At 36.8% G+C, this 25,386-nt stretch overlaps 2 protein-coding genes across 6 annotated transcripts in view; one reads left to right on the top strand and one right to left on the bottom strand.

The window, feature by feature from the left end:
- LOC126972252 (dynamin-like 120 kDa protein, mitochondrial) overlaps window positions 1-3,782 on the bottom strand; it is a 41,636-nt gene extending 37,854 nt beyond the window's left edge. For 3 of the 4 annotated variants that reach the window (XM_050818904.1, XM_050818905.1, XM_050818912.1), the window contains exons 1-3: window positions 3,516-3,782; window positions 3,217-3,436; window positions 1,821-1,956 (exon numbers count right to left, since the gene is read on the bottom strand). In XM_050818904.1, the coding sequence (XP_050674861.1) occupies window positions 1,821-1,956; window positions 3,217-3,436; window positions 3,516-3,544 (385 nt within the window). In that variant the 5' untranslated portion in view covers window positions 3,545-3,782. The remainder of the gene's footprint in view (window positions 1-1,820; window positions 1,957-3,216; window positions 3,437-3,515) is intronic. The other variant, XM_050818906.1, reaches the window with a different exon arrangement.
- A 380-nt stretch (window positions 3,783-4,162) lies between these two features.
- The window catches only part of LOC126972236 (EH domain-binding protein 1), an 86,375-nt gene continuing 65,151 nt past the window's right edge, over window positions 4,163-25,386 (top strand). For both annotated transcript variants that reach the window (XM_050818892.1, XM_050818885.1), the window contains exons 1-5: window positions 4,163-4,362; window positions 16,983-17,040; window positions 20,571-20,686; window positions 23,571-23,666; window positions 23,963-24,071. In XM_050818892.1, the coding sequence (XP_050674849.1) occupies window positions 20,583-20,686; window positions 23,571-23,666; window positions 23,963-24,071 (309 nt within the window). In that variant the 5' untranslated portion in view covers window positions 4,163-4,362; window positions 16,983-17,040; window positions 20,571-20,582. The remainder of the gene's footprint in view (window positions 4,363-16,982; window positions 17,041-20,570; window positions 20,687-23,570; window positions 23,667-23,962; window positions 24,072-25,386) is intronic.

The following is a 25,386-nucleotide window of genomic DNA, read 5'->3' as shown; positions in this document are numbered from 1 at the left end:
GTTAAAATCCTCGGGGTAGCCTGATTTCCTAATCTAGAGGACACATCCCTAGGTGGCAACAGGGGACAATCAGAGGAACCTTATAGTTAATCACCCACAAGGTTGAAGAGAAATAAAATACCTCCTGCTCACCAGAAGTTTGGAGATGGATAGCTGAAGAAATTGTCAGAAGGGATAGCGGCAGATGAGCCTCTGAAGCGATACATCATTTGACGACCTGTATAGCCAAGTGGTTAGCGATCCTAGCTACTAAGCTTGAAGTCCCGGGTTCGAATGCCATTAGGTGCAAGCATTTATATGATGAATATGGATGTTTATATGTCTTTATGTATGTTTATGTGTATTTATGTATGTTTATGTGTATTCATGTATGTTTAAGTAAGTATATTGTATTAAATATATTGTTGTCTTGCAACCCATAACACAGGCCATATGCCTAATTTGGGGCAAGGTAATTTGTGTAAAAGTGTGTCAATATTATTATAGCCTTCCCATAAGGGGGCAACCGGTCGTAAAGCACAGCCAGATACCTATACTCAATATCAAAATAGGAATATTAGGACGAGGGAGGGGACCCAAACCATCTGCAAAAGCACATAAAATGCTTCAACATCAACATGAGGACACCACCATACGAATTAGATGGTGCCACATTAAAAGGAAACCTGACCCTACGTTGTTACGTAGGTGAGCTTGTATGATTAGCTATCGGCGCGGCTGCCTCTGTAATAAAGTTAAATTGATCTTATACTATATGAAATATTTCCACCAAATTTAATGAAATATACTATACGGCGTATATCTATCTTATATCGTAGTGGAAATCTTTGGGTGAGGCCTTTGTCCAGCAGTGGATGTCTAGCATAATCAAAGAACTAACAATGAATTCAAGCTCTAAAAGTTGATCCATCCAATATACTTTAATTTATATTTATACACTTTATTCTTTATTGCTTTTTATGAAATACTTTATAATATTTAAACATGGCTGATATATTGGATGCAGCACCTTACAAACTAATTTCTTATGAATATTACAGCCATTGTAAAGTACTCTATTTGATTGAAAATAGTGGCTGTTCAGTTTCTTGTATGTTCTTCTCACGAGCTCAACTTTATGGTAAATTCAGTAGTTGAAAAGCAACATTTGTAGTGAGGATTCAAAAGCTCTTAGTTTGAGCCTAATTGAATAAAGTTTTGTTTGACATTGCAACCACTCGATCAAAAAATTAAAGAAAACTACAAGAAATGAGGAGGAGTGGAAGAAATTTATAGTTTAAAATATCCTCTATGTCCAGTTGATGTTCTCTTCAACTAGACATAGTGATAAGCAAACTCTTATCAAGTAATATATAATCATAGAAAGAGCTAATCATAGAAGGTGCAAGTAATTTATCTAATGAATTAATTAAGTTATTGTGTTTAACAAATTTTTTTTGAAAATTGATTCAATTACAATTCTTTAAGTTGTTAATAAAATTTTACCATAGCTTAGGAAACCATTAATGGTGCAAGAAAATCTCCACATGTTCTATTTTTGTGTACCTACAATAATATTATAATTACATTACTTAAGTAATTGATACAGACAATCATAATCCTGTCCCAGGCTGCCTCATCATTTACATAATCTGCAGTTGAGTAGTGTGATTTACTGCAGTTAGTTAGTATTAAAACTTTTAAATTTATTCCAGAGAACATCCAAACATATACTGGGTCTTTACAATTAAGAAGTGTATACATTTGCCCAATAAAGCTATTTTATGTGTATTTGACACTAAAATAGGTCATCTAATAAATGTTTAAAATATTTAACTTACCAATCTGCAGTCCATCACTGACTTTATCTTTGGCGGTGATCAATGTTGATGTAAATTTATCCCATTGATTATTGTCTGGAAGTAAATCATTCAACCAACCCATATCTGGAAGTCCATCTTTCCACTCCACATATTTCTGAAATATATATTGCCTCACATCCATGAACAGAACAGGTGGTAAGCAAATTAAAAGTAAAAAGTACTAAAGAAGTTGATAATAAATTTCACTAAATAGCAAAGTTGTGTTGGGCCACAAAAATACCACAAAACACATGCAATAGCTTTAGTGTATGTGGCATGCCTAAATAATATTATTACTGATGGGACGAATCAGTACCACCACTAATGGGCAGAATGAGATGCCACTCTCCTTCATTATAGTAGCCCATTGTTGATCTGCCTCTAGTTATTTTAGCAAGGCTGTTAATGCATGCCAGCCCCAATTGTCTTAGAAGTCTAGCAGTCTTACAAATTGCTACAGGCATTCAGGAGTGATGCTGGAGATTGGAGCATCTCATGCACTCTATAAACACATGTTCTGGTGTTTCTTCATATCCATGCATCCTCCACTATGCTATAGCCTCAAATCCCCTTTTGTCTAATTCACCTGGGGAATCAATGCCTAATGAGTTGCTGTGTTCTCTGATCCATTGCAGAATTACAATTACATTTAATCTTAAACCCTACTAATATTATACATGTGATTGTTACTATCCAGTGCCTTAGATATGTCACTAGGGAGATACATTTGTGCAAAATGTAGAGGTAATCTCAATAAGTGAATTAAAGATGATGAAGATAGTAACTATCTCTGCTTTTACTTTTTCATTTCTACTCAATAACTAATTTTAATGCAATTTAGTATGGTTTTAAAAAAATAATAAGTCTGGGGTGTTTATCAAATTGGCATTTTTCACTCTCAGAGCTAAAACTATACTATGGCAAAACAAGCTTGCTAATGAAAGATGTTATGCCCATGCTGTCTTCCAACACCAGATTAACAAAAAACAAGAATCTTTCTGCTACAAAGACATGTACACTCTATTTTTAATCAAAAGTATTCTGATAGGTGAAAATAATTGATAGCTAGGATAGCAGTCCATTGTTTTTATAACTCTGTGTATCAAAAAGTTAGATATTACATAATGCACAAGGCAGCCATGACTAAATAATAAATATGTGAACCCTTAACCTCACCAAAAATTAAAAATTCATGTTTTGAAAAATTTGTACAAATTAATGGAAAATTCACAACCATGAATGGAATATGTCAAATAGAAATAACTGGTAATATTCCAATTTTTGTATAACTACAAATGCTATGATCACCTGTCTAATTTATCGATTACATGAATATATAACATGTATTTAATATTGCAAGGTAAGTTTTTGTTACCTTATTCAGTGTCATGCCACCACCAACAGCTCCTCCAAGTAGCAAATATCTAATTTTTAGGACTCCCCTCACTGCCCTAGCAATTAACATCCCATATGTTCTTCTTTGAATTTGATAACTGTCAAGAGGTTTATGAAGGAGTACTCTACGTCCAGTCCAAATCGAAAATCCCACAGCACGCTTGTCCACCGGTGACCATGATTGTTTCTTTAGAGATGATCTACAATATAGGATTAAATTATTTGTTGTAACCTTACACCTTTATTATATTGAATTACTTCTGAGAGCTGTAAGATTACCTCATGCGATGGTTGAGTATTCTTGACATGTTTTGTTATCGTTATTTACGTTTGTTCCAATAAATACTAACAATCAAGCATAATAACCAATATATTTTCCTAAATAGTTAAGTAACTTCTAATTCATAGTATTACAGAAGAGTTTGCAATTTCATAAATAAGTATTTACAATTGATTAAAGAATATAATTTTTAGTTTAAATACGTTACACAATCAACAGAATAATCACAAATTCACAATGCTAACTTCATAAAATATTTTGAAATTTTTGACAATCCAGCAGCTGGGTCAGCCGGGTGGGCTGTCATCCATTTTTTCCTAAAACGTTCCATTTCATGTTAAAGTAAACTTGAAAAGTAGATTTATTGAATATTACAATGACTATCTATATTAATGATAATTTTTAATAATGCAATGCATTAATTAATTATATATAAATATTTTGTTTCTAAATTTTATTATTCATTTAAAACTCATTTCATGAGATGATAATGATGAAAATATACGAAGCGTAGAACGCGTAAATAGAGGTAGAACGACAACGAATTGTGTACCTATGTTTTCGACTTCTGAAGTGTGTGTTGATTGTCATTAGTGTCATCTTAACTTAATGCATGAAATTGACGTGAAAATAATGGATTAATGGATCCATCGATGAAATTCTGATTTCTGTAGTGTTTCTTAAAATTTACGCAAAAAATAATTGAATAATTAAATAGCTGTCGTCATTTATACGACGATATTTAGTATAAGTTTGAGAAGTTCAGGGTGAACTGTGAAGTTTATAAAAGTGTTTCAGTTATAATAATATCTTGACTTTCGTGATATCATCTTCTCTTTACTTTTTGTGAGTATTTTGTTACTAGTTTCGAGATGTTTGCTCTTCATTTATCAATGATGCTGTGTGGTCCTCGTTCAGGAAGTAATACCAGGGTCGGTTCTTTGACCTTTTATCTGTACTGTTAGTGGCGTAAAGTGCGTTTTAGGGCTTCTCGCTCTATTTATAGATCCAATACTTCATTTGTTCTAAGTCAGGTTTTCGATTTATATTTACACAGACGTCAATCGTGTTCTTATTTCATCATGTAATGTACAGTATATTTTATTGTTGCATTATCTGATGATTGGAACTCCGACTGGTAGTGTGTAAAGTAAACACGATCTCTCACTTTATTTAAGTAAGAGTGCAACTAACTGTACTTTTATGCAGTTTTCATCTTTGGTATTGGCCATTATATGTAAATCTCACTCATAATTTCATTTTTCACATTATTATGAATATGCCTGTTCTATTTAATAAATGCCTAGCTTAGTTACAGAATAATGTCCCGTAACCCAGCTACGGAAGGCTACCATTGTTTTTCCCAAATCACTTTAATGTTGATCATTTCAGTGTAGTTTGTTTAATCACTGAATGTGTTTAGTTTAAGTTAGACAGTTGGCAACCCTGACCTTCTGTCCAAACTATTTTTTAATGCTGAATATGTTTACATAGAGATGTAGTTCTATCACATTTACTATGGACTGTGTTCCAAAGAGCTGATCAATTCATCTATGCAACATTTGTAGAGAATCCCTTATTGGAACTTTTGCAGTATGTATTTGAGTACAAGCAATACTTAAGTAAATTAAAGCTAGAGACCAGATAAAGTCAGAATCCACAGCTAATAAATAAATCATTACCATAATGTATTTTTACATTTTACGCAAGGATAATCATTAATAACCCAGATCATACAGGAAATAACAAAACAGGAACTGCCACTGAGGTCAAACTTGTAACTATGTCATTCAGTGTGAAATGTACTCTATTTAATGGATATTAAGTGCTTATTTGTTTTGAGGTACTTTATGCTCTAACATTTGTCATCCAGTGATCATAATTAAAAATTAAATCTTATAGGTACTGTTAAACAAGCAATTCTTATATATATATATAACTACATATAGATTTTTCTACACTGATTTTTGAGATCTTGCAAACTCTAATTCTTCACAGTTTTAATTCAAACTTTTTTATTATTTATAATCACACCCTAGTATAGTTGGTCCCCACAAAATTAACATTTAAACTATCTGCATTACTATGACGTGACTATGCATCTTGATTGCTTGTAACTAATTCTAGTAGACTTCATAAGATACATAATAGCTTTAAGAGTAAATGTATACACTTCTACAATAAAGTCCCAGCCACTGTTCAGGCATTATCTATAAATTATTATAAAACATTTAATAAATTTAAATGTTTTATAAAAAAATGGCTCTGTTGTAAATCCTAGCAAAGTAAATCTCGTAAAGCCTTTTGTTTCTGAAGCGATAGTAGTATCTAGTAGTTATTAGAAATGACATCGAAAAGAATTCTAAAGGAATCAATTTTGAGAAAATCTTGAAAAGGAGGTTGGCAATTTTATTAGCAAACTATTTTGGAATCCACTTAAAGAAGTGCCGTACATCATCAAAACTTATTAATAATTGTAGAATGTAACAAAACTAAGAAACAAAATGTAAGTAAGTCTAAAAAAGTGGGAGAAAGAAGATATACTAAAAGTAAAATATAACCTAAAATTAAATATTATCTATTGTTCAATCAATAATTTGTATTTTATGTCTATGCCTTATTACTGTCTGCTAAAGGATAATATTATATATATTAAGTGGAAGGTTGGCCAGCAGTGGAATAGTTAAAGTTATTAGTAAGAAATGCTAATAATTGAGGATTTACAATTTATTCTTTTTTCAAGCAGGTATCAATACTGTTAAAGAAGTTACCTACTCATTTTAGTGTCAAAAAGTGATATTGAATCTTATTCTGAATTATTTCTATCTATATTATTCTGGCTTAAGTAGGTATAGATAACTCAATGGTGTTGGAACATCCATGTAATACTAATGACAAGGGCTGTCATGTCAAAAAAAATGTAGATGTCAATTGTGCAAAATGTTCTGTCACTGCAAGATGACTTATGTTTTAATAAATTATAATAATCTCTTTCTTTTGACTCCCATAACTTAGCTCCTCAATATTTTATATAAACATCATATTAATTTATTACTAGCTTCTGATGTGTATTAAAAATAACCAACAGCTGTTTACCCAGTTTGTGCAAGGCAGTTATTACAATTCTGTTTACCAAAATCAAAATCAAAAAAATGTATGTAGAATTGTTTAAGTTAAAAATTTTAACAATTTCAAAACGAAACAGAATGTCACCTGCTGGACTAACAAAATAATTTTTCAAGGTTTCTCTCTCATTCGCGTTTCTTCCGTAGTGATTATATCTCCGTGAAACTGGCACATTGTGTAGGGACTCGAAAGTCCACCTCGGGAATATCAACGGAAGTAAGACCTTCTTTATCGATGTCAAATCATATTCATCAAATTCGTCCATCTTCGCTGGACGGCAGAAACGAACTGACTATCAGAATAACAGAAAACGCGCACAGTGTAAACGCCTTGTTCTGACGAGGATTTCGGACATACTCGTCAGAACAAATTTTCGTCAGAACTCGCATCCATAGTAACCCCAGCCTTAGGCGGTTTCGGTTTCTCTCTGGAACCGGCACTATTCAACTTTTGCGCGGCAAACTACGAACTGCGCTTTTTGATATTGAAATATTCGTAAGTTCATTGAATTATTGACCTAGTGACCTAATTCTACAGTATGTTCACATTTGCTCAAATTTTTTTACATATGCTAACGATTATGTATCCACATTTATTTCACATATCCTAATTCGATACTGTATATATGTATAATATAATACTATGTATTTGTGTAATTCAATATCGTTTCCAAGTTTTTCGGGTCGTAGCGAACAAATTGTAAGTAATTATTTTTACAACGACGAAATATAGGATTACAACAATATCGTCTCCAACGGATATCGTCTCCAAGGTTCTTGGGGGTGTAAAGAACTAATTTGAGATCATTTTAGACAACCGATGATGACCGCCGCGTCAATTTATCGCACAGTATGAACACATTCAGAGTAAATTATACCGTTTTTTACTCATGTGATGGGTGAAATATTAAAAGTTATTATATTGACAATTTTGCGCATTGGCTATTTAAAAATTCATATTGGGTACAGCCATCCAATTCGAGGATACGAGAAGCAATTAATATTTTAAAAATGTCTTTCCTTCATGTTTTTAATGGTTTCTGTTTTATAAAATATTTAAATGTTACAAGTTTTGTATACAGAGTAGAGTCAGGAGGGAGGGGAGTCACGGACTAAAGCTAGTCGTAAATAATAATAAAGGAATTTGACTCAAGATGAGATCATCAATGATCCGCTCGTATCGTTCGGTATTTGAAGTGGGTGGGGTGTGAGCAGCTGCAGCATAGACTTACAATATAATATATACACTCAGCGGCACAATTAACCGCCCACCTTGATTTTTTACGATTTTGGTTAAAAAAATGGCTTATTTATAAAAAAGTCTGAAAAACACTTTGAGCGTAAATTAACAAATGTGATTAAATGGCTTAAAAATAAAAAATCTGCTGAATAAATTAATTCTAATAGTGCGTATTTCCACCTCTAGCCTTCATGACATCCATCAAACGGTTTGGCATGCTGTCAATGACATCTTTGATCTGTTGTTGTGGAATGTTCTGCCACTCCTCAATCACGGATTGTTTTAATTCATCTATGGTAGTTGGAGCTGGCATGCGGCTTCGAACACGTCTTTTTAAATTGTCAATAGGATTTAAATCTGGGCTCCGGGATGGCCATGTTAATTTTCGAATGCCGACGGTATCCAGGTACGCGGTAACAACTCTAGCAACTGGTGGGGGCGAGCGTTGTCTTGCATTAATAAAAAATATTCGCCAATAAATGGAGCAAATGGCATTACATGAGGTTCCAACACTTCTGTTACATACCTCTGAGCATTTATTCCACCTCTTTAACGCTCCTCAATAATTAGTTAATAATACGATATAATATCTTAGTAAGTATATTAAAGCCAGCGCCTTTACTCACGGTATCGCTCTCGTCGTATCCTTATGTATGTCCTTGAGTGTCATTGAAATGGAAATATTTCTTTCTGACAACGATCTCCTAAGCGTATAAAAATCGTACTTAATATTATAAGTTTGTTACGATTTTACGTTTAACAACCGATTTCGATGACATTTAATGCAGAGATAGAATAGAGCTTTGAAAAGGAAGGTTGAAATAGGGGTTGAAAGTTTTTTTGGAAATTCGTAATTATCGAAAGTGACTCCATATAACTTTGTATTTAGGCACTTAATAAAAAGTAAATATATATTTAGTCTGGCTTATTTAAAATTTCGACCTGTGTAGGGATGAATTATGGTGTGAAAATTCGTATGTATGGTAGTCCAAACAACGTCACGCTTTCACGCCTAACTCCGAATTCGATTTTGATTATATTTGTTACAAAAATAGACTACCGTTGGGAAAGAACAGAAGCTACCATTATTTGTAGAAAAACAAGGCATGAACGGGTTGAATTCAGGGACGAAATTATGAATGGCTATTCGTCATTTTCGGAGATAAAAAAATTTAACTTTGTATTTATGCACTTGGTAAGAAGTAATTTATAAACATTTGTTCGAGAATTTTTGAAACTTTCACCTACATGGGGATGAAATAGAAGATTAAAGTTGGCAGGGACTATTAAAGAGACTGTCCACAATGACAAGGGATATCCACTGCGCCGGCACCCTAAAGAGCAGTTCGTGTGTGTATTATTTGCAAAATATCCTAACAAATAAAAATACTGTCCATAGTAACTAACCCACGTGGACGAAGTTGCGGGTAAAAGCTAGTTTTAAATAAATTTAGTTTAATTTATTTTTTAAACTTATATAACATTTTTCTGCTGGGCCCTTGGCGAATTCTTAGTTAGAGGCGTCAAAAAAGTAAATTAATTAAACCAGATTATTGATTAGATTAGAAAAAAGTAATAATCAGAATATCTTTTTCTAAAGAAATGTAAATGGAATTCGATTGTTTCCAATTTTGATAAAATTTAATTGCGGTTATTGAGAACCTGTAATACAATATGTGCTTGAAAGTTTTCAGTCCGGAAATAAATAAAGATTTACAGGATACTGTCATTATTGTGTATAAAGTATCCTGTTAACACGAATAAGAACACGAAGTATAAATCTTACAAGTTATTGTCGATCTAATACCCTCAGGTCGACTTTTGTTATAATTGCATCCAAATTAGGTTCATAAATTTGCGCAGTCAATCTACTTCCATCGGCTCTGTTTAACCTATTCCATTCCATTTTTTTTTATGGAATAGGAGGACAAACGAGCGTATGTATGTATATTTATGTATATATAATATATATATGTATATCCATACGATAATTTGAATTTTTAACCGACTTCAAAAAGGAGGAGGTTCTCAATTCGATTTGTAATTTATTCTATGTTTGTACACCAATTACGCTGCGACATATAAACCTTTTTGTTTGGAGAGAAGTAAAATTCATTTACGAATTGAAGATCCCAAAACGGGGCGCATATGCTCGGGACCGACTAAAAACAAGTGGGCAGACCTCGCTTATAATTACAGTAAGTAAGCTGTTTATAATATTAAGTTTTATTTTGTTTAGAGCTTGGCAACGACTTAAAACCGATCAATAGGTAGCACATATAGATAATAGTATTTTATTAATATTAACGTTATTAAGTTTGCTTAAGAGGTGTACTTAATTAAATCTTTATAAAGTTATTTTATACTTTTTAGTTGTTAAAGTCGGTTTTTTATACGTAGGTTTTTTTATTTGTATGGGTCCGATTGTTGTGCATGTACTTAATTTATTTATTTTATTTATTTATCTATACATATATATAATTATTCCCTGTGCTTCCCCAGGGCGTAAAACGAAAAGGGTAATCCCAGGCCCAAGGGTGTCGTAAGAGGCGACTACGGTCTTATTGAAAGTGGGAGAGTCACGCTACCGTCTTTTGACGTCAGCACAATCGGGCTAGACTCATCCGGGTTACTTACCACACTCGCACAGAATACCGGCGTGGCGGCTTAATGCCGCTATGTTTCGCATAGGTTAGTGTCGAGGACCGGAGGCCATTCCCCCCCCTTACCCCCAACAAAGTATGAGAGCGGAATTCAAACAGAAATTATCCCAGGAGGGTACCGGCTCTAGTACAGCCGGAGAATCTTTCCCCGAGCATTCGCGCTCGGGCTGCCACTCGTATTCTGGGGAGGGCACAGTACCGCGTATGTCACAGGACAAACAGGGCAGCAACACCACGGCACCCCGCTCCACGCTTAATGTGGACTTTTGTAACATCCGGGGAATTCACTCCAACTAAAACGCCGTCCACCACCACCTTGAGACGGCGCAGCCGGCCTTGTGTTTCCTTACGGAGACGCAGATATCTCGACCTAGAGATACGTCATATTTAACGTACCCCGGGTACAATATTGAGCACAATTTTTTGCCTCGTGCCGGGGTATGTGTCTACGTTAGGGAGGATATCTGTTGTCGCCGTCTCGGCAATTTTGAGGGTAGGGACCTGTCTACTCTCTGGGCTCGCGTAGATTTAGAGGACCGCGTCCGCATTTATGCGTGTGTTTACAGGTCCTATAGTGGTAACGCAGATACCGATCATCTCATGGGCTGCGTTCAAGCGGCAATTGACGACGTGCTTGCACAGATCCCCTCCGCTGAAATCGTAGTCTTGGGTGATTTCAACGGGCATAATGCCGAATGGCTTGGATCACGTACCACAGACTACGCAGGGCGATCTATGTACAATTTTGCATTGGCGTAAGGTCTGTCCCAATTGGTTGAGTCGCCTACGCGGCTCCCGGATGTGGATAGCCCCATGCCGTCCTTATTAGATCTTCTGCTGACTACACATCCTGATAGTTACCAGGTCTCTGTCGACGCCCTCTGTCTCTGTAGTGTCCATCCGACGCCAACGTCGCAGACCAACAGCAACCCGCCGCGTTTGGCACTACAAGTCAGCAGATTGGGATAGATAGATAGATAGATAGATGGGGATGCGTTCCTTTTTGCATACTACCCTTGGGGCAAGGTTTGTTTCCCTTCGGATGATCCTAGTGCCTGCGCCGTTGCAGTAGCCAATGTGATACTGCCGGGCATGGATATTTTTATACCAAGCTCTGTAGTACTGATCGGTGGCAGATCACTGCCCTGTTTCGATGCGTCAGTTAAAGCAGCATCTGATTGCAAAAAACAGGCGTATCGAACTTGGGTTGCGGCGTTGCAAAGTTCTTAAGAGGAAATATAACCGTGCCTCCAGAATTTTTAAGCGGCAAATCGTCCGTGCGAAGTCAAAGCACGTCGTCAAAATCGGCGAGCAGCTTTCCAGTTACCCGACCGGAACACGCAAGTTCTGGTCGTTGTCGAAAGCTGCTCTTGGTAACTTCAACCAGCCATCCATGCTGCCGTTGCACGTGAGGAATGACACCCTGGCCCATACGGCAAAAGAGAAAGCCTATCTCCTGTGCGCTCTTTTTGCCTCCAACTCGACTCTTGACGACAACGGAAAAACACCGCCGACCATCCGGCGACGGATCCGTTGACGCCGGTGCTAACGCGTTTATTCCGGCACTCTTATTCCAAAGGCGTAGTCCCTGACTCATGGAAGTCAGCCCTTGTCCATCCGATCCAAAAAAAGGAGACAGTTCGGATCCGGCAAACTACAGGCCTATTGCTGTTACCTCCCTGCTCTCCAAAATCATGGAGAGTATAATTAGCCGCCAGCTTTTAGTATACCTAGAGGGTCACCAGTTGATCAACGACCGACAATACGGCTTTCGCCATGGTCGGTCGGCAGGTGATCTTCTGGTATACCTATCACATAGATGGGGGGCGGCTATTGAAAGCAAGGGGGAAGGCCTGGCAGTTAGCCCGGATATAGCGAAGGCCTTTGATCGTGTATGGCACAAGGCGCTCCTCTCAAAACTTCCATCATTTGGGCTTCCCGAGAGCTTATGCAAGTGGACCTCCAGCTTCCGCACTGGGCGTAGCGTCGTTGTCGACGGTTTTTTGTGAACGCTGGAGTGCCCCAAGGCTGTGTGCTATCTCCCACGCTGTTTCTTCTGCATATCAATGATATATTGGACTCCAACATACATTGCTATGCAGACGACAGCACTGGTGATGCCGTATACATGGGCCATGCAAGTCTCTCTCGGGAAAACGTCGAGTCCCGGGAGAAACTTGTGTCTTCTATCGAGTCCTCTCTCGAGAAGGTCGCGGAATGGGGTAAATTGAACCTTGTCCAATTCAACCCCCAGAAGACTCAAGTTTGCGCGTTTACCACTAAAAACCGCTCTCTCACCGCTCTTCAACAACACTTCCCTAAATGCCTCGCCTAGTTTCGAAATACTGGGTCTCCATATCTCGAGCGATTGCCAATCCGTGGCCATCTGGAGGGCAAAGCCAAATTGGCCTCGAAGAAGCTGGGCGTCAGCAATAGAGCACGGCAATACTTCAAGCCGGCCCATTCTAGCGCTTTACAAAGCGCAGGTCCGGCCACACATGGAGTATCGCTGTCATCTCTGGTCTGGCGCACCCCAGTATCAGCTCGATCCATTTGACCACGTGCAACGCAGAACATCTTGAATTGTCGGGGACCCAGTGCTCTGTGAATGGCTAAATCACTTGGCGTTGCGTAGAGACGTCGCTTAAATGTGTGTCTTCTACCGCATTTATCACGGGGAGTGTTCCGAAGAGCATTTCAACCTGATTCCTGCCGCCGAATTCCACCTTCGCACGACACGCCACAAGTTAGGTTATCATCCCCACCATCTGGATGTGTGGCGGTCCTCCACAGTGCGGTTTTCAAGGAGCTTTCTTCCACGTACTACAAAGCTGTGGAATGAGCTTCCTTGTGCGGTGTTTCCGGGACGATACGACATGGGTACCTTCAAAAAAAGCGCGTACACTTTCCTTAATGGCCGGCAACGCTCTTGTGATTCCTCTGGTGTTGCAAGAGAATGTGGGCGGCGGTGATCACTTAACACCAGGTGACTCGTACGCTCGTTTGTCCTCCTATTCCACAAAAAAAAAACGAGTAAAAATGAAAAAACTATGTGTCAATAATATTATACTCGCTTCCACACACAATACGGAAGAAAAAAAGTATTTTATAGAATATCTGTCTGTATGTCAGGGCTAAAGGGAAAATGCTTTGTCTGCCAATACGTTCATGTAATATAATAATATAAATGCATCATAAGACGTTTAAAAAGTAAAAATATTTTTCTTTTTCGTACGAGATAGTGGAATAGAGACACAAACTTATTTGTACACTGTATATTGCACAAACGACATTTGAGCCAGGTGTCATGTTGATTCGTCCGAGTTGTACTTTCGCTATTAGTTTAAATTAATATTTCGAATAGTTAGGGAATCATCTACAGGTGTAATCGTTGAGTGTGACCAGACACTCAACGATTACACCTGTATAGTATATACATCTTGCATTATTGTTACTACAACTTTAATAGTTCTATTTAGAATTAATTGGTATTGATTCTTACAATATCAACATGAACTTAGTACTATAAATAGGTGCTGTGTCCGATTTCAAGGACTATTCAAGTCACTTGAGTAAATGATTATTATACTATTGTTATATTTGAAAGACATTTGAAAGACGACACAAATATCATAACATGAAAACTTTCTATACAAAAATAAAATCTACGTTTAAAAAAACCGACTTCAAAAACTGAAAAGTATCAAATAACAAAAAATTTAATTTAATACACCTGTTATGCCATCTTTCACCTTTAATATTGCATGCCTCATGCGTCATGCTCGTGAACGGGCGCTGCTTGTGGGGGCAGGATGATCCTGTTGCCGGAGACTCGGTTTAAGATTCTTAAAAGTTATTATTTATAATCGCTTATAAAATGCTCACAGAATACCTTTATTTATTTACGGTGTGTGTGGATGATGCAGCTACTGTACTCAACTAATTAACCTAATTCTAGTTACGATTATTGTTATTTTTGGAATCGGTATCCTTCCGCCGCGACCCGCTCTGGCCTCTCGCCTCCTCATGACTCAAGCACATCTCACCTATAACTATGTTAACTATGTTATGTTAATACATATATTAACAAACCTATCTTGGATGACACCAACTCCAAAAATAACAATAATCGTAACTAGAATTAGATGGTATAAAAATACGCAATTATTTTTATTCCTTTTAGTGCACATTATATCTATTGTTTTGAAATAGTGCTTTTGAAGTCGGTTGTTTTTTTGTTAAAATTTATTTTATTTTATGATTTTTAGTGAATTTGAAGTACACTAACTAACAATTTGTCTAAATATGTGTAAATATACAAAATTTTTCAATGCAGCAATGAACGTAAGTGCTTTGCTATTTGATTACAGGCAGTTAGAATTTTCTTTCTGCCACAGATCGCACGCACCCTTACTGTAAGTCGTTAAGGAGTCCCATTGATCATCATATTCGACTACGAGAATTACTTGACCATTATTACGTTATGGTAGATGACTTAAATATCCGGATAGCATAAAAAAGATTCGGCCGAGTATCGTTAATTTGCTCCTAAGAATTGAAGATTTCCGTTACTTTGTCATGGATTTCGTAATCAGAACCTAACCAAACTCTCACCAAAATTTTATGGTTTTCACACGAGAAGCACCAGCTTTCAAATAAAAAAAGAATCATCAGAATCGGTTCGCCCAGTCGAAAGTTTTGAGGTAACAAACATAAAAAACATACCGACGACTTGAGAACCTCCTCCTTTTTTGAAGTCGGTTAAAAATTTAATAAAAGTTTTTCTGTCTTACTACTTACTTCACATTAAAATGTGGGAGTGTACTCTTCCAAATTAAAAACAGTATTTGAAATGAATGGTCCACTTAGGGCGGAGTACGATACGGAAGGTAACAAGCATACATAAAACATTTGAATTGTACATAATACAGTACAGAGAAACTAAAAATAAAACATAGTAGTACGGCCAAGCAGTACTTATAAACAATATTATAAAAAAGTATGTACATTATTTATTTGTTTTACGATTATGCGGCAAATTAAAAATTGTCTAAATCACGTCATATGATGAATATCCATCTCGTGCAGTGGCACCAATTATTGTTAATAGTGATTAACAATAATTGGTTTAATGAGTTTAAACGTGGTCGCACTAATCTGATTATCTGCATCAGGGTCGACTTTCTACGGCTAACAGTTTTTTTTTATGACAATTAGGGATGAGACGAGTAGGGCGTTCAGCTGATGGTAATTGATACGCCCTGTCCATTACAATACAGTGCCGCTCAGGATTTTAAAACACCAATAAATTCTGAGAGGTACTACATTTGCGCTCCTCACCTTGATACATAAGTTGATAAGTCTCATTTAATCATTAATTTCACTAGCAACTAAACCGAAACAGTAATGCTTACACATTACTGCTTCACGGCAGAATTAGACACCATTGCGGTACCCATAATCTAGCCGGACAGTGTTGTGCGGCGAATAATAGAGACTGATGAAAGAGTGAGTTATCAGCAGTTTGGAAATGCTTAGGCATCTGAATGCGTCGAGTGCATAAAATATTGTGAATGAACATTTAGTGATAAGAAAGCTTTGTTCCCGGAGCATATCTTATAATTTATGAATTGTGGCCGCGATTAAAGACTCAAATGCTGTCTTCAACATAGTTACTGGTGACGAATGTAGGATATATTATGTTATTATCCCGACACCAAGCGTTGTGGAAGAGCATTACGCGACACTTGTTTTAGAGGATCGAAAAACAGTTACTACAGCGGTACTTTAACAATTGTTTGCTACTTCGTCTTGTAAAAATTTCGGGAGAGTCGACTTCGCAGTAGGATCTTTCTGTACCACGTCAACGTCTCTTAGCTAATCGCCGGGAGAACGATCGATTATTGGGCAACGTCACACGTGGAATTACTGCGTCGAATCACAGTCCGTATAGCCCCGACTTCGCAATTTTTATTAATTCCAGAAAATATAATAAAAACTTCGATAAAACGCTTGACAGACGCCAATGCTATGGCTGCATTTCAAAAGGCCATCGAAAAGACCCGTAACACCTCATGACGAATGGGCAATGTGCTTTTCTAAGTGATTCCATCGGATGCAGCTCTATATTGAAGTGAATGGACACTGGATGTGATTTTGAAAAAATATATAAATTCGAATGTATGTGTGTATGTATGTTCACCTAAAACTCGAGAACCGTAAGTCCAATTGAAATGAAACGACACCCATATAGAGGATGAAATGACCACCTCGAAGAACCTAGTTACGTTAGTGCCAGTTAGGTGGCGCTGGTGACAATAATTTTATCTTTTAGGTCAACTGATATGATTTTGTTATGTAAAAATTATTTAGGTGAAGCGACGCCCACCGGCGCCAGCTCGTGATAAATTAATATTATCACTGTGTCTTCTGTTTCAGAAGCGGCGTCGAGTGACAATGCGCCCGCGCCGCCGATAAAAGTCGCAAGTGACTATCTGTGAGTAACTCTATAGCTATTATCGTTTAATAATTATTGTATCATCATGTATACAGTGAGCACCCGATGGTACAGTAATACGATCAATAGATACAGCCAAGTACGCGCTACCCAGGCAATGTAGGATGCGATGGTGTGCGTGTATTGGAACAATACACTAACGACCTTACAAATAAACTTGGTATAAAGTTATACTTCAGTAAACCAAGAATATGCTAAATGTTGACTATATCGCTGACAACACTGAAAATACAATGAAAATTCTGAAGTTAACCGAATGTCAGACAGCCTTGTAAATAAACGCGGGAAACGTTAAACGTCCGAATAAACCAATCATAGGCCAAAAGTCTATTTGTACACATTTTGAATATTCTTGGTTTATGCTAAGGTATAACTATATGCCAATTTTATTTGTAAGGCCGTTAGAATATACTGGCGTATGGACGACGTAGCTACTACGACGTACGATCTAGTGGTTTAATATTTATAATACTAATGTCAAGGGTAGCTGACTGTTTACGAGTTGTCAATGATGATGTAGTAACAAAAGCTTTGCTATCCTTTTCCATCTCCGTGCTGCAGCAGGCAGATTACGATTTATTCACAGACCGTTACCTTAACCTATTCCACAGTTTCCGCACAGGTGCGTACGATCCGGATTCGAATATTGTTTTCGAGGTCGTATTGACTTTATAATTAAAACGCTCCCTCTACCCAGATAGAAGTCCCTACAAATCATAAAACTGCTGGTATACTATGGGGCGTCTGTTTCCGCAATTAAACATACAGAACTTAGTTGGTTCCATGTTGCGAGCAGTGTTTGCCAGTTACTTCAACCAGCCCAGCTCCTAGTGGTCCTAGTAAAGCGACGCTTTTATACGGACGTTCGGGCAGCGAGCTCTCTGTCCGTCCTAAGCGTCAGATTGTGGCGTAACACGAGAGCGTCAGGTTTAGTACCGTTACACGATATATTGTATATAGTATAAAAAATCGTAAACAGTTTTGAGAGTACCTAAACTATGTACCGATATATCAATATTTGGAGTTCCTCCGCTTTATACTGTAAAGCTTCACTTGTTTCGGTCGCTAGGCGGCACTAATGTATTTGTATATTTTAAACTAATAAAGTATCCAGAAAATACTTTGTCTATCTTAGCTAGTCATAAAAATATGAATTAATATTAAATAATATAAGTGAATCACTATGACATGATGGCAGATGTATTCAATTTATAGATTTAATTGTTTTCCTCACTGGTTAAATCAGCAGAGTAACGAAAAGTGCAGCTGATAATTATTTACTTACATTCATTTTCCCTAATTATTTGTAGTCATTGGTTAAAACCCCTGCAACAACTTCTGTAGTGCTATATGCTAAATAAATGAAATGGCAAATTCAAATATTTTATTATTATTCAAATTTATTCAAAATATTATATGAAATCATTTATTGAACGTATAAAACTACAAACCTCTCGTAAATTAATGCCTCAGAACTGAGAAGAATGTGCGCAAGAAACTTGGCTATTTCTTCATCTTTTTAACCTTCCACTAAGAAAATGGAAAATTTTCAAAATTCGGGAAAATATTGGTTTTACCACGTTTTTCAAAAATCGTGTCTGTCGACCCCATTCAAAAGGGTTTGAAAAGTAGATTTTAAAAAATCTTATATAAACTACCAAAAATTTTTTTTGTATCTTGTTTTTTTGAAATAACGAAACGGCTTTCTGATCGATTTCAAAAACTAATGAGCTCTTAACATCAAAACACCAAGTCGATTAGCACTAACCGGTCAAAATCGGTTTATTGGTTCGTTAGTCGTTATCGTTGACGAAAGAAAACCGAAATAGTGTTTTTCGGAATTACTTCGAAATTCCAAGTGCGATAAATTGCGTCGAATGCCACCAACCGCGTGAAAATTAAAACACCTGTGTTCTATTAAACTTTTATCAGACATGATTTTAAGAAGGATTTTTTTCAACTTACACCGTAATTTAATATCTGATAAAATGCATGTTATGAGTTCTCTTATAGAAAATAATAATAGCTGAATTAGCGGGAAGAAGCCTTTAGGGTCAATTTATTTTTATTTTTATAAAATATCGTTACAATCAAATAGCCTAACGGCTGTGCTCCATGCCCAGTCTATGGTATCATTTAGATTAGTCATTTATGGTATAGCAGTAACCTTTATCACATAGACGTCATTTAACAATTGTTTTGAAATTCGTAATACATTTGTTATGAACGTTTTCTAGGATCATATTGTAAAGTAGGTATATGTTATATTACATACACTGCCCCAGCTAAAGACTTACAAACTCGACTTAACGACTTTTGCTATCATGAAGGCTAATGGAATAACCAAGGGAATATTTTCATGTTTTTGCAATAATTCTCCACAAGATTGTGATCCGTTGATATAGCCACGGTAAAGCGGGCTGGCGCTGGATTGATTATAATATCAATGAAGTGACGAACTGATCAACATTAAGATAGATAAGGTGTACAGCATTGTATAATGATAAAACAATAGCAGTCATACTAATTGTAACTACAAGAACGTATGAAACAATGTAATTATTATATTCTTGTCACTACTACCAAGCAGGATCTGTTATGTTTTATATTTTTAATCTCAATTGGAATACGGAAGTGAAATGTCGGTTATTCTGAGGTCCGGGCACCTGGTGTTCGACAATTGTCGGAAAATATCCGTGATTGAATTGGTAGGTATACATGTGATGTAATAAATGTTTGATTTAAGTACTGCGCGCTTTTACCGTCAATATTCGAGAGAATCTACTACCGGGGGGACCCTTCACGGGGAGTGTTCCCAAGACCACATTAGAATATCATCCCCAAGATCCTGATGTGTGGCGTTCCTATGGAGGATGTAATGGTACAGTGCGGTGTTCAAGGAACTGTGTTCCACGTAGGTACAACCAAGCTGTGAAATGAGCTTCCTTGTTTCCGGGACTATACGTCATGGGTAGGTTCAAAAAAAGTGCGTACACCTTCCTGAAAAGCCGGCAACGGTCCTTTGTTCTGTCTGTACGCTCGTTTGTCCTCCTCTTCCATTAAAATTAAATATTACCGTTTTTGAAAATAAGTATTTAGCCAAAAAATTAATAGAACAAAACTTTAGAAAATATATTTCTTTATTTAGAAATATGAAGCCAAAGTTGTATACAATGTTAATCTTTATCTTAGAACACACTCTTAAGTATATTATGAAACTGAAACAACATAGCAGATTGATGACATTACTTGTGCGAGCGAAATATTAGTGGTCGCCATTTTAGAATAGTATCTTTATTGGCACTATGCTATAAAGAATGTCAAAGTCAACAACCTGTGCAAAGTAGTCTCTCGCTGGTAAATATATTTTTAACATGCTTTTTAAAAAGTCGCGTGAGTTCTGAATGAACTGTTGAAAAACTAATCCCCAATTTTAGTAAAAAAAAACTTCCTGAACTTCAATTGAACGACCTAGTAGAATCCAACTAGTGTGTATTTTTTGTTTCCAGAGTACCGAAGCTATGGCGTCCGTGTGGAAACGTCTCCAACGCGTGAACAAGCGCGCAGCCAAGTTCCAGTACACCGCCTCTTATCATGACGTGGAGATCGAGCTGACGCCCAAATGGTAACGCTTTCGAATTTGAGGCGAGGTTTTCCCAACACTTTAGGTAAAAATCGCTAGAACGTAGAACGATAGGTACGCATGGACACGGGCATGGCTGAGAACGAACCGAGCGATGCGGGCCAGCGACCGCCGACCCGGAAGGACCGCGTAATATTTTTTTAAACTTACAGTTGCGCTAGAGTACGAATTACTCTGATATTTTTTATGCATTTTTTGAAGTTAATCTTTTTTATCGACGTATGCGAAAAATGTTATATTACGCGCAAAATTATGATTTCAACATTATGGATATCGTATCCGAGTCTTTTTTTTATGGAATAGGAGAACAAACGAGCGTACGGGTCACCCGTTGTTAAGTGATCACCGCCGCCCACAATCTCTTGCAACACCAGAGGAATCAGACGAGCGTTGCGGACCTTTAAGGAAGGTGTACGCGTCCCGGAAACACCGCACAAGGAAGCTCATTCCACAGCTTTGTAGTACGTGGAAGAAAGCTCCTTGAAAACCGCACTTTGGAGGACCGCCAAACATCCAAATGGTGAGGATGATATCCTAACTTGTGGCGTGTCGTGCGAAGGTGGATTTCGGCGGCAGGAATCAGTTTAAACAGCTCTTCGGAACACTCCCCGTGATAAATGCGGTAGAAGACACACAATGAAGCGATGTCTCTACGCAACGCCAAGTGATCCAGCCGTTCACAGAGCACTCGGGTGCGCCAGACCAGAGATGACAGCAATACTCCATGTGTGGCCGGACCTGCGCTTTGTAGAGCGCTATTATGTGGCCCGGCTTGAAGTATTGCCGTGCTCTATTAATGACGCCCAGTTTCTTTGAAGCCAATTTGGCTTTGCCTTCCAGATGACCACGAAATTGGCAATCGGTCGAGATTTCGAGACCCAGTATTCCGATACTAGGCGAAGCTGAAGTGTTGTCGAAGAGCGGTGATACGACAAATGGGGTTTTTTTAGTGGTAAACGCGCAAACATGAGTCTTCTGGGGGTTAAATTGGACAAGGTTCAATTTTCCCCATCCGAGAATCTCGAGGCTGCAGAGAACGAATTTGGGATCATTTTTGAAATCTATGATGGCTGCCGCGCAAAATTATGATTTCAACAATATGGGTATCGTATCCGAGGTTCTCGAGGGCGCAGCGAACGAATTTGGGATCATTTTTAAATCCATGATGGCCGCCGCGCAAAATTATGATTTCAACAATATGGGTATCGTATCCGAGGTCCTCGAGGGTGTTCGCATCATCGTAAAAAATGATTTTACTATGATTCCCGTCCGATGTGTACTTGTTTGCTAAAATCTTACGTAATGTGAGCCCGAGAGAAACGAACACAGTACCGTCCTTGACAGTGGTCACGGGCGTACTGCTGGCATGAGCGAGCATGCAACCAAGGCGTCGCGTTAGTTTATTACGAAAAAAAATAATTCACAAAGCGAATTGATAAAACCCACGACGAATATTTATAAATACTAATAAACTATCGAATACAATAAGTTTTGTGTTTATAGCCATCATAGTTTTATGATAATATAAAACAATTCATATAAAAAAGCCTATTTTTCAAAAAATAAATCTATCGAGATTTTTTTTCGTAATCGTGTTTTTGAAACTGCAATAATTTAGATAAAGAAATGAAGATAAATATATCAAAAAATTGGAACCGTAGTATTTGTAGAAGTATTTTAAGTAGATTTTCAAAAATGTTACTATTTAGGACTATAGCGCCTTAATGCTTTCAGTGAAATGCAATTTCATAGACATAAGGGAACTCTCAGACTCTAGACATAGATCTATTAAAGGCCTTCTACACGATTGGCACCAACCCCCGACCATCGTGTCCTTGGTCGGGTTGATGTAAAAATGGACAATGTAGAAATCGGTTCACCAACCAATATATTTTGGTCTATCTCAACAGCCTTGGTCGCGAGCGCTTCCTTCGTGACAAGCTGCGTCCGTGGTCGGCCTCCTTCAGTATGCGGTTGTCAGTCGTCATAGGCGCACTCGTTGTAATGGAGTGATTCGCTCTTTTAGCTAAAGTTTCATCCACTTTTTTTTATACTTCACTCAAGCATAAAAAATGTTATTACCATGTCGATCTTTTGTTGCCTCGTAAGACAATTAGCTTTATTTAGCTACTTCTTTATGCTATGAATGCCAGAGAGAACTAACAAGTTGAGTTAACTACCCGTACGTGTAGACCGAATACAAAAATCTGTTGAACCGACCAAGAGCATGATGGTCGGTGATTCGCACACATCGTGTAGAAGGCCTTTTAGCCGGGTTGTCGGGAAAAGTAGATTTATTAGACGCTTGTGCATAAGGTTTGCATAAGAGGTGTATTAAATTAAATTTTTAGCTATTTGATACTTTTCAGTTTTTCAAGTCGGTTTTTTTAAACGTAGTTTTTTTTGTGCTTTATATATATATATAGAAGCAGTAGTGTGTAAGCATTATTGTGTTTCGTTCTGAAGGGAGCCATGGCTAGTGAAGTTACTGGGCAAATGAAACTTAACATCTTATGTCTTAGGTGACGAGTGCAATTGTAGTGCCGCTCTGAGTTTTTGGGTTCTTCAAGAATCTTGAATGGCAGTGCATTGTAATGGCCAGGGCGTGTCAATTACTACCAGCTTAACGTCCTGCTCGTATCGTTCAATATTAACAAGAGGTGGGGCATATTATTATCTATATAGATGCACATAATTTTGCTGTTTATAGCGTCCACGAGGATGACGTCACGGGCAGCTAATAATGATATATCACTATAGGTAGTCAATGGGTACAAATGGTATTATTCGTGAATATTTAAAGATACGCTTGTTAACTTTATTTTTTTATTCAATATAGTACTAATTTTTATGTTAAATGTTCCAGGAAACCAAACAAATTAAGTGTGGTTTGGACAAGACGATCCCGCAGAGTTGTGACAGACCCCTTGGATTGGGAACCCTCACTTAAGGATCCCTTGACGTAAGATAGAGATAAGTTAAACCCAATTTAAGCAATTTACAATTTATAAAAAAAGGTTACAACGAATTATTAAAATACTACAAAACCCGGACAGGTGGTTCCTTTATGTATAGTTTCGGTTACGGGGACGCGACCTGCGCTACCTACTTCTTAACCACCAGATACCGTTTGCTGCTATTTGAATCTTCTCTGTTCTGCTGATAGCTCTTATTTTATATTTAATCGTCATGTTTACCTTATTATATTAGATATTACAATAGCACACGAGTCAAGCTCTTTTTGTAATCATCTTGCAGTGGCTCCGTGTTGTTCGGTGTGGAGAATAAGACGATTGATGTGACTTTGTTTCGGGATTCTCGCACTAATGAGCTAGAGGATAAGGACTGGATTTTTGTCTTAGAAGATGTAAGTTTCACTTTTAAATATATTTACATAATGCACTCTATATAGCAAGATATATACTCACTGCGTATATCGTTATTGGTGGGTGCACACCAACTGTGTGTTACATTAAAATTAATACAAATAATAAAGTTGAATTGGGTAGGTATAGTCTGTTATATTACTGTGGTATGGTTTACTGGTCTAGTATCTTATTTGATGACATACTACCATTATTAGAGGGAGAGGAATGGATAATAACAGGCTAGGATAGAGAAAGCTAAGATTCGGCTTTTAGCCGAAACAGGTCCGTATAATATCAATAATAATGCACTGTACTACCTTAGTTATTAGCAGCAAGTTTAAAATTTTATTTTATACTACATCAAAACATTTGCTAATAAATAAATCATTATTCTTATTATTATTTACTTTATTGATGTCTTGTTATATGACAGTGACAGTGAGATCAACTTGTGCGATACAAAATGTATTCTTTCTTTCTTCATTTTTATCTGCTGTTCTTATACAGAATAATGTATTTATGCTCGTTGTTATTACATTAGAAGTAATAGTGGTGTTAAATGGAGTGTTCATATGTTTGAGTTTCATTCTTAATATATAAGAATCTTCGTATTTGTATAATGAATTTCCTACTTTACTCTAAAAATATAGTCACCAACAAAAGCAATCTCTGTTCATCTTACATTTTGTGGGTGTCTTTCTGCATGAATACGTCAGATAATTACTATAACAACATATCGTAGGGGAAGCTGTTGTACCTTGGACAAGTTTTAGATATCTATTTTTTATTTTTATTTGACGAACTGTACTCAAACCAAATTTGCATATATTGAAAGGTCAATTATTTAAGTATTCACCACCAGAATATCAAAAATGTGTATTTCATATTTACATATGTTTTAATAGTTTAAACGAAAATAGGGATTTACGGCTAAGGTACTACACAGAACAGAAAAAACTAGTAGAAGTGGCATCATGTCATTTTACTATGGAAACCGATGTCGCTAAACTCACACACTTATCTATTAAATATGTAATACACACACTTAATTCCGGCTTTGTGAAAGGCCTAAATTCACAATCACGAAAAGACATAACTTAAAATTTATTTACATCAATTTCGAACTTAATACAATTAAGGTACTCTCATTCTTAAAGTGATTATGACAACCTAAGAACTTTTTCTTAAATCGCGAAAAATAACATATAAAAACTTTAAGTAATAGGAACTCTGTAACCATAGATTTGACTTCTGTCAAAATACCTAGTGTTGTACGAAAATTTATAAACATATCGATAAGTTAGTGAAAACTAG

Source organism: Leptidea sinapis, chromosome 2, assembly GCF_905404315.1.
Source record: "Leptidea sinapis chromosome 2, ilLepSina1.1, whole genome shotgun sequence".
NCBI lineage: Eukaryota > Metazoa > Arthropoda > Insecta > Lepidoptera > Pieridae > Leptidea > Leptidea sinapis.
This window is presented reverse-complemented; position numbering and strand designations above follow the sequence as displayed.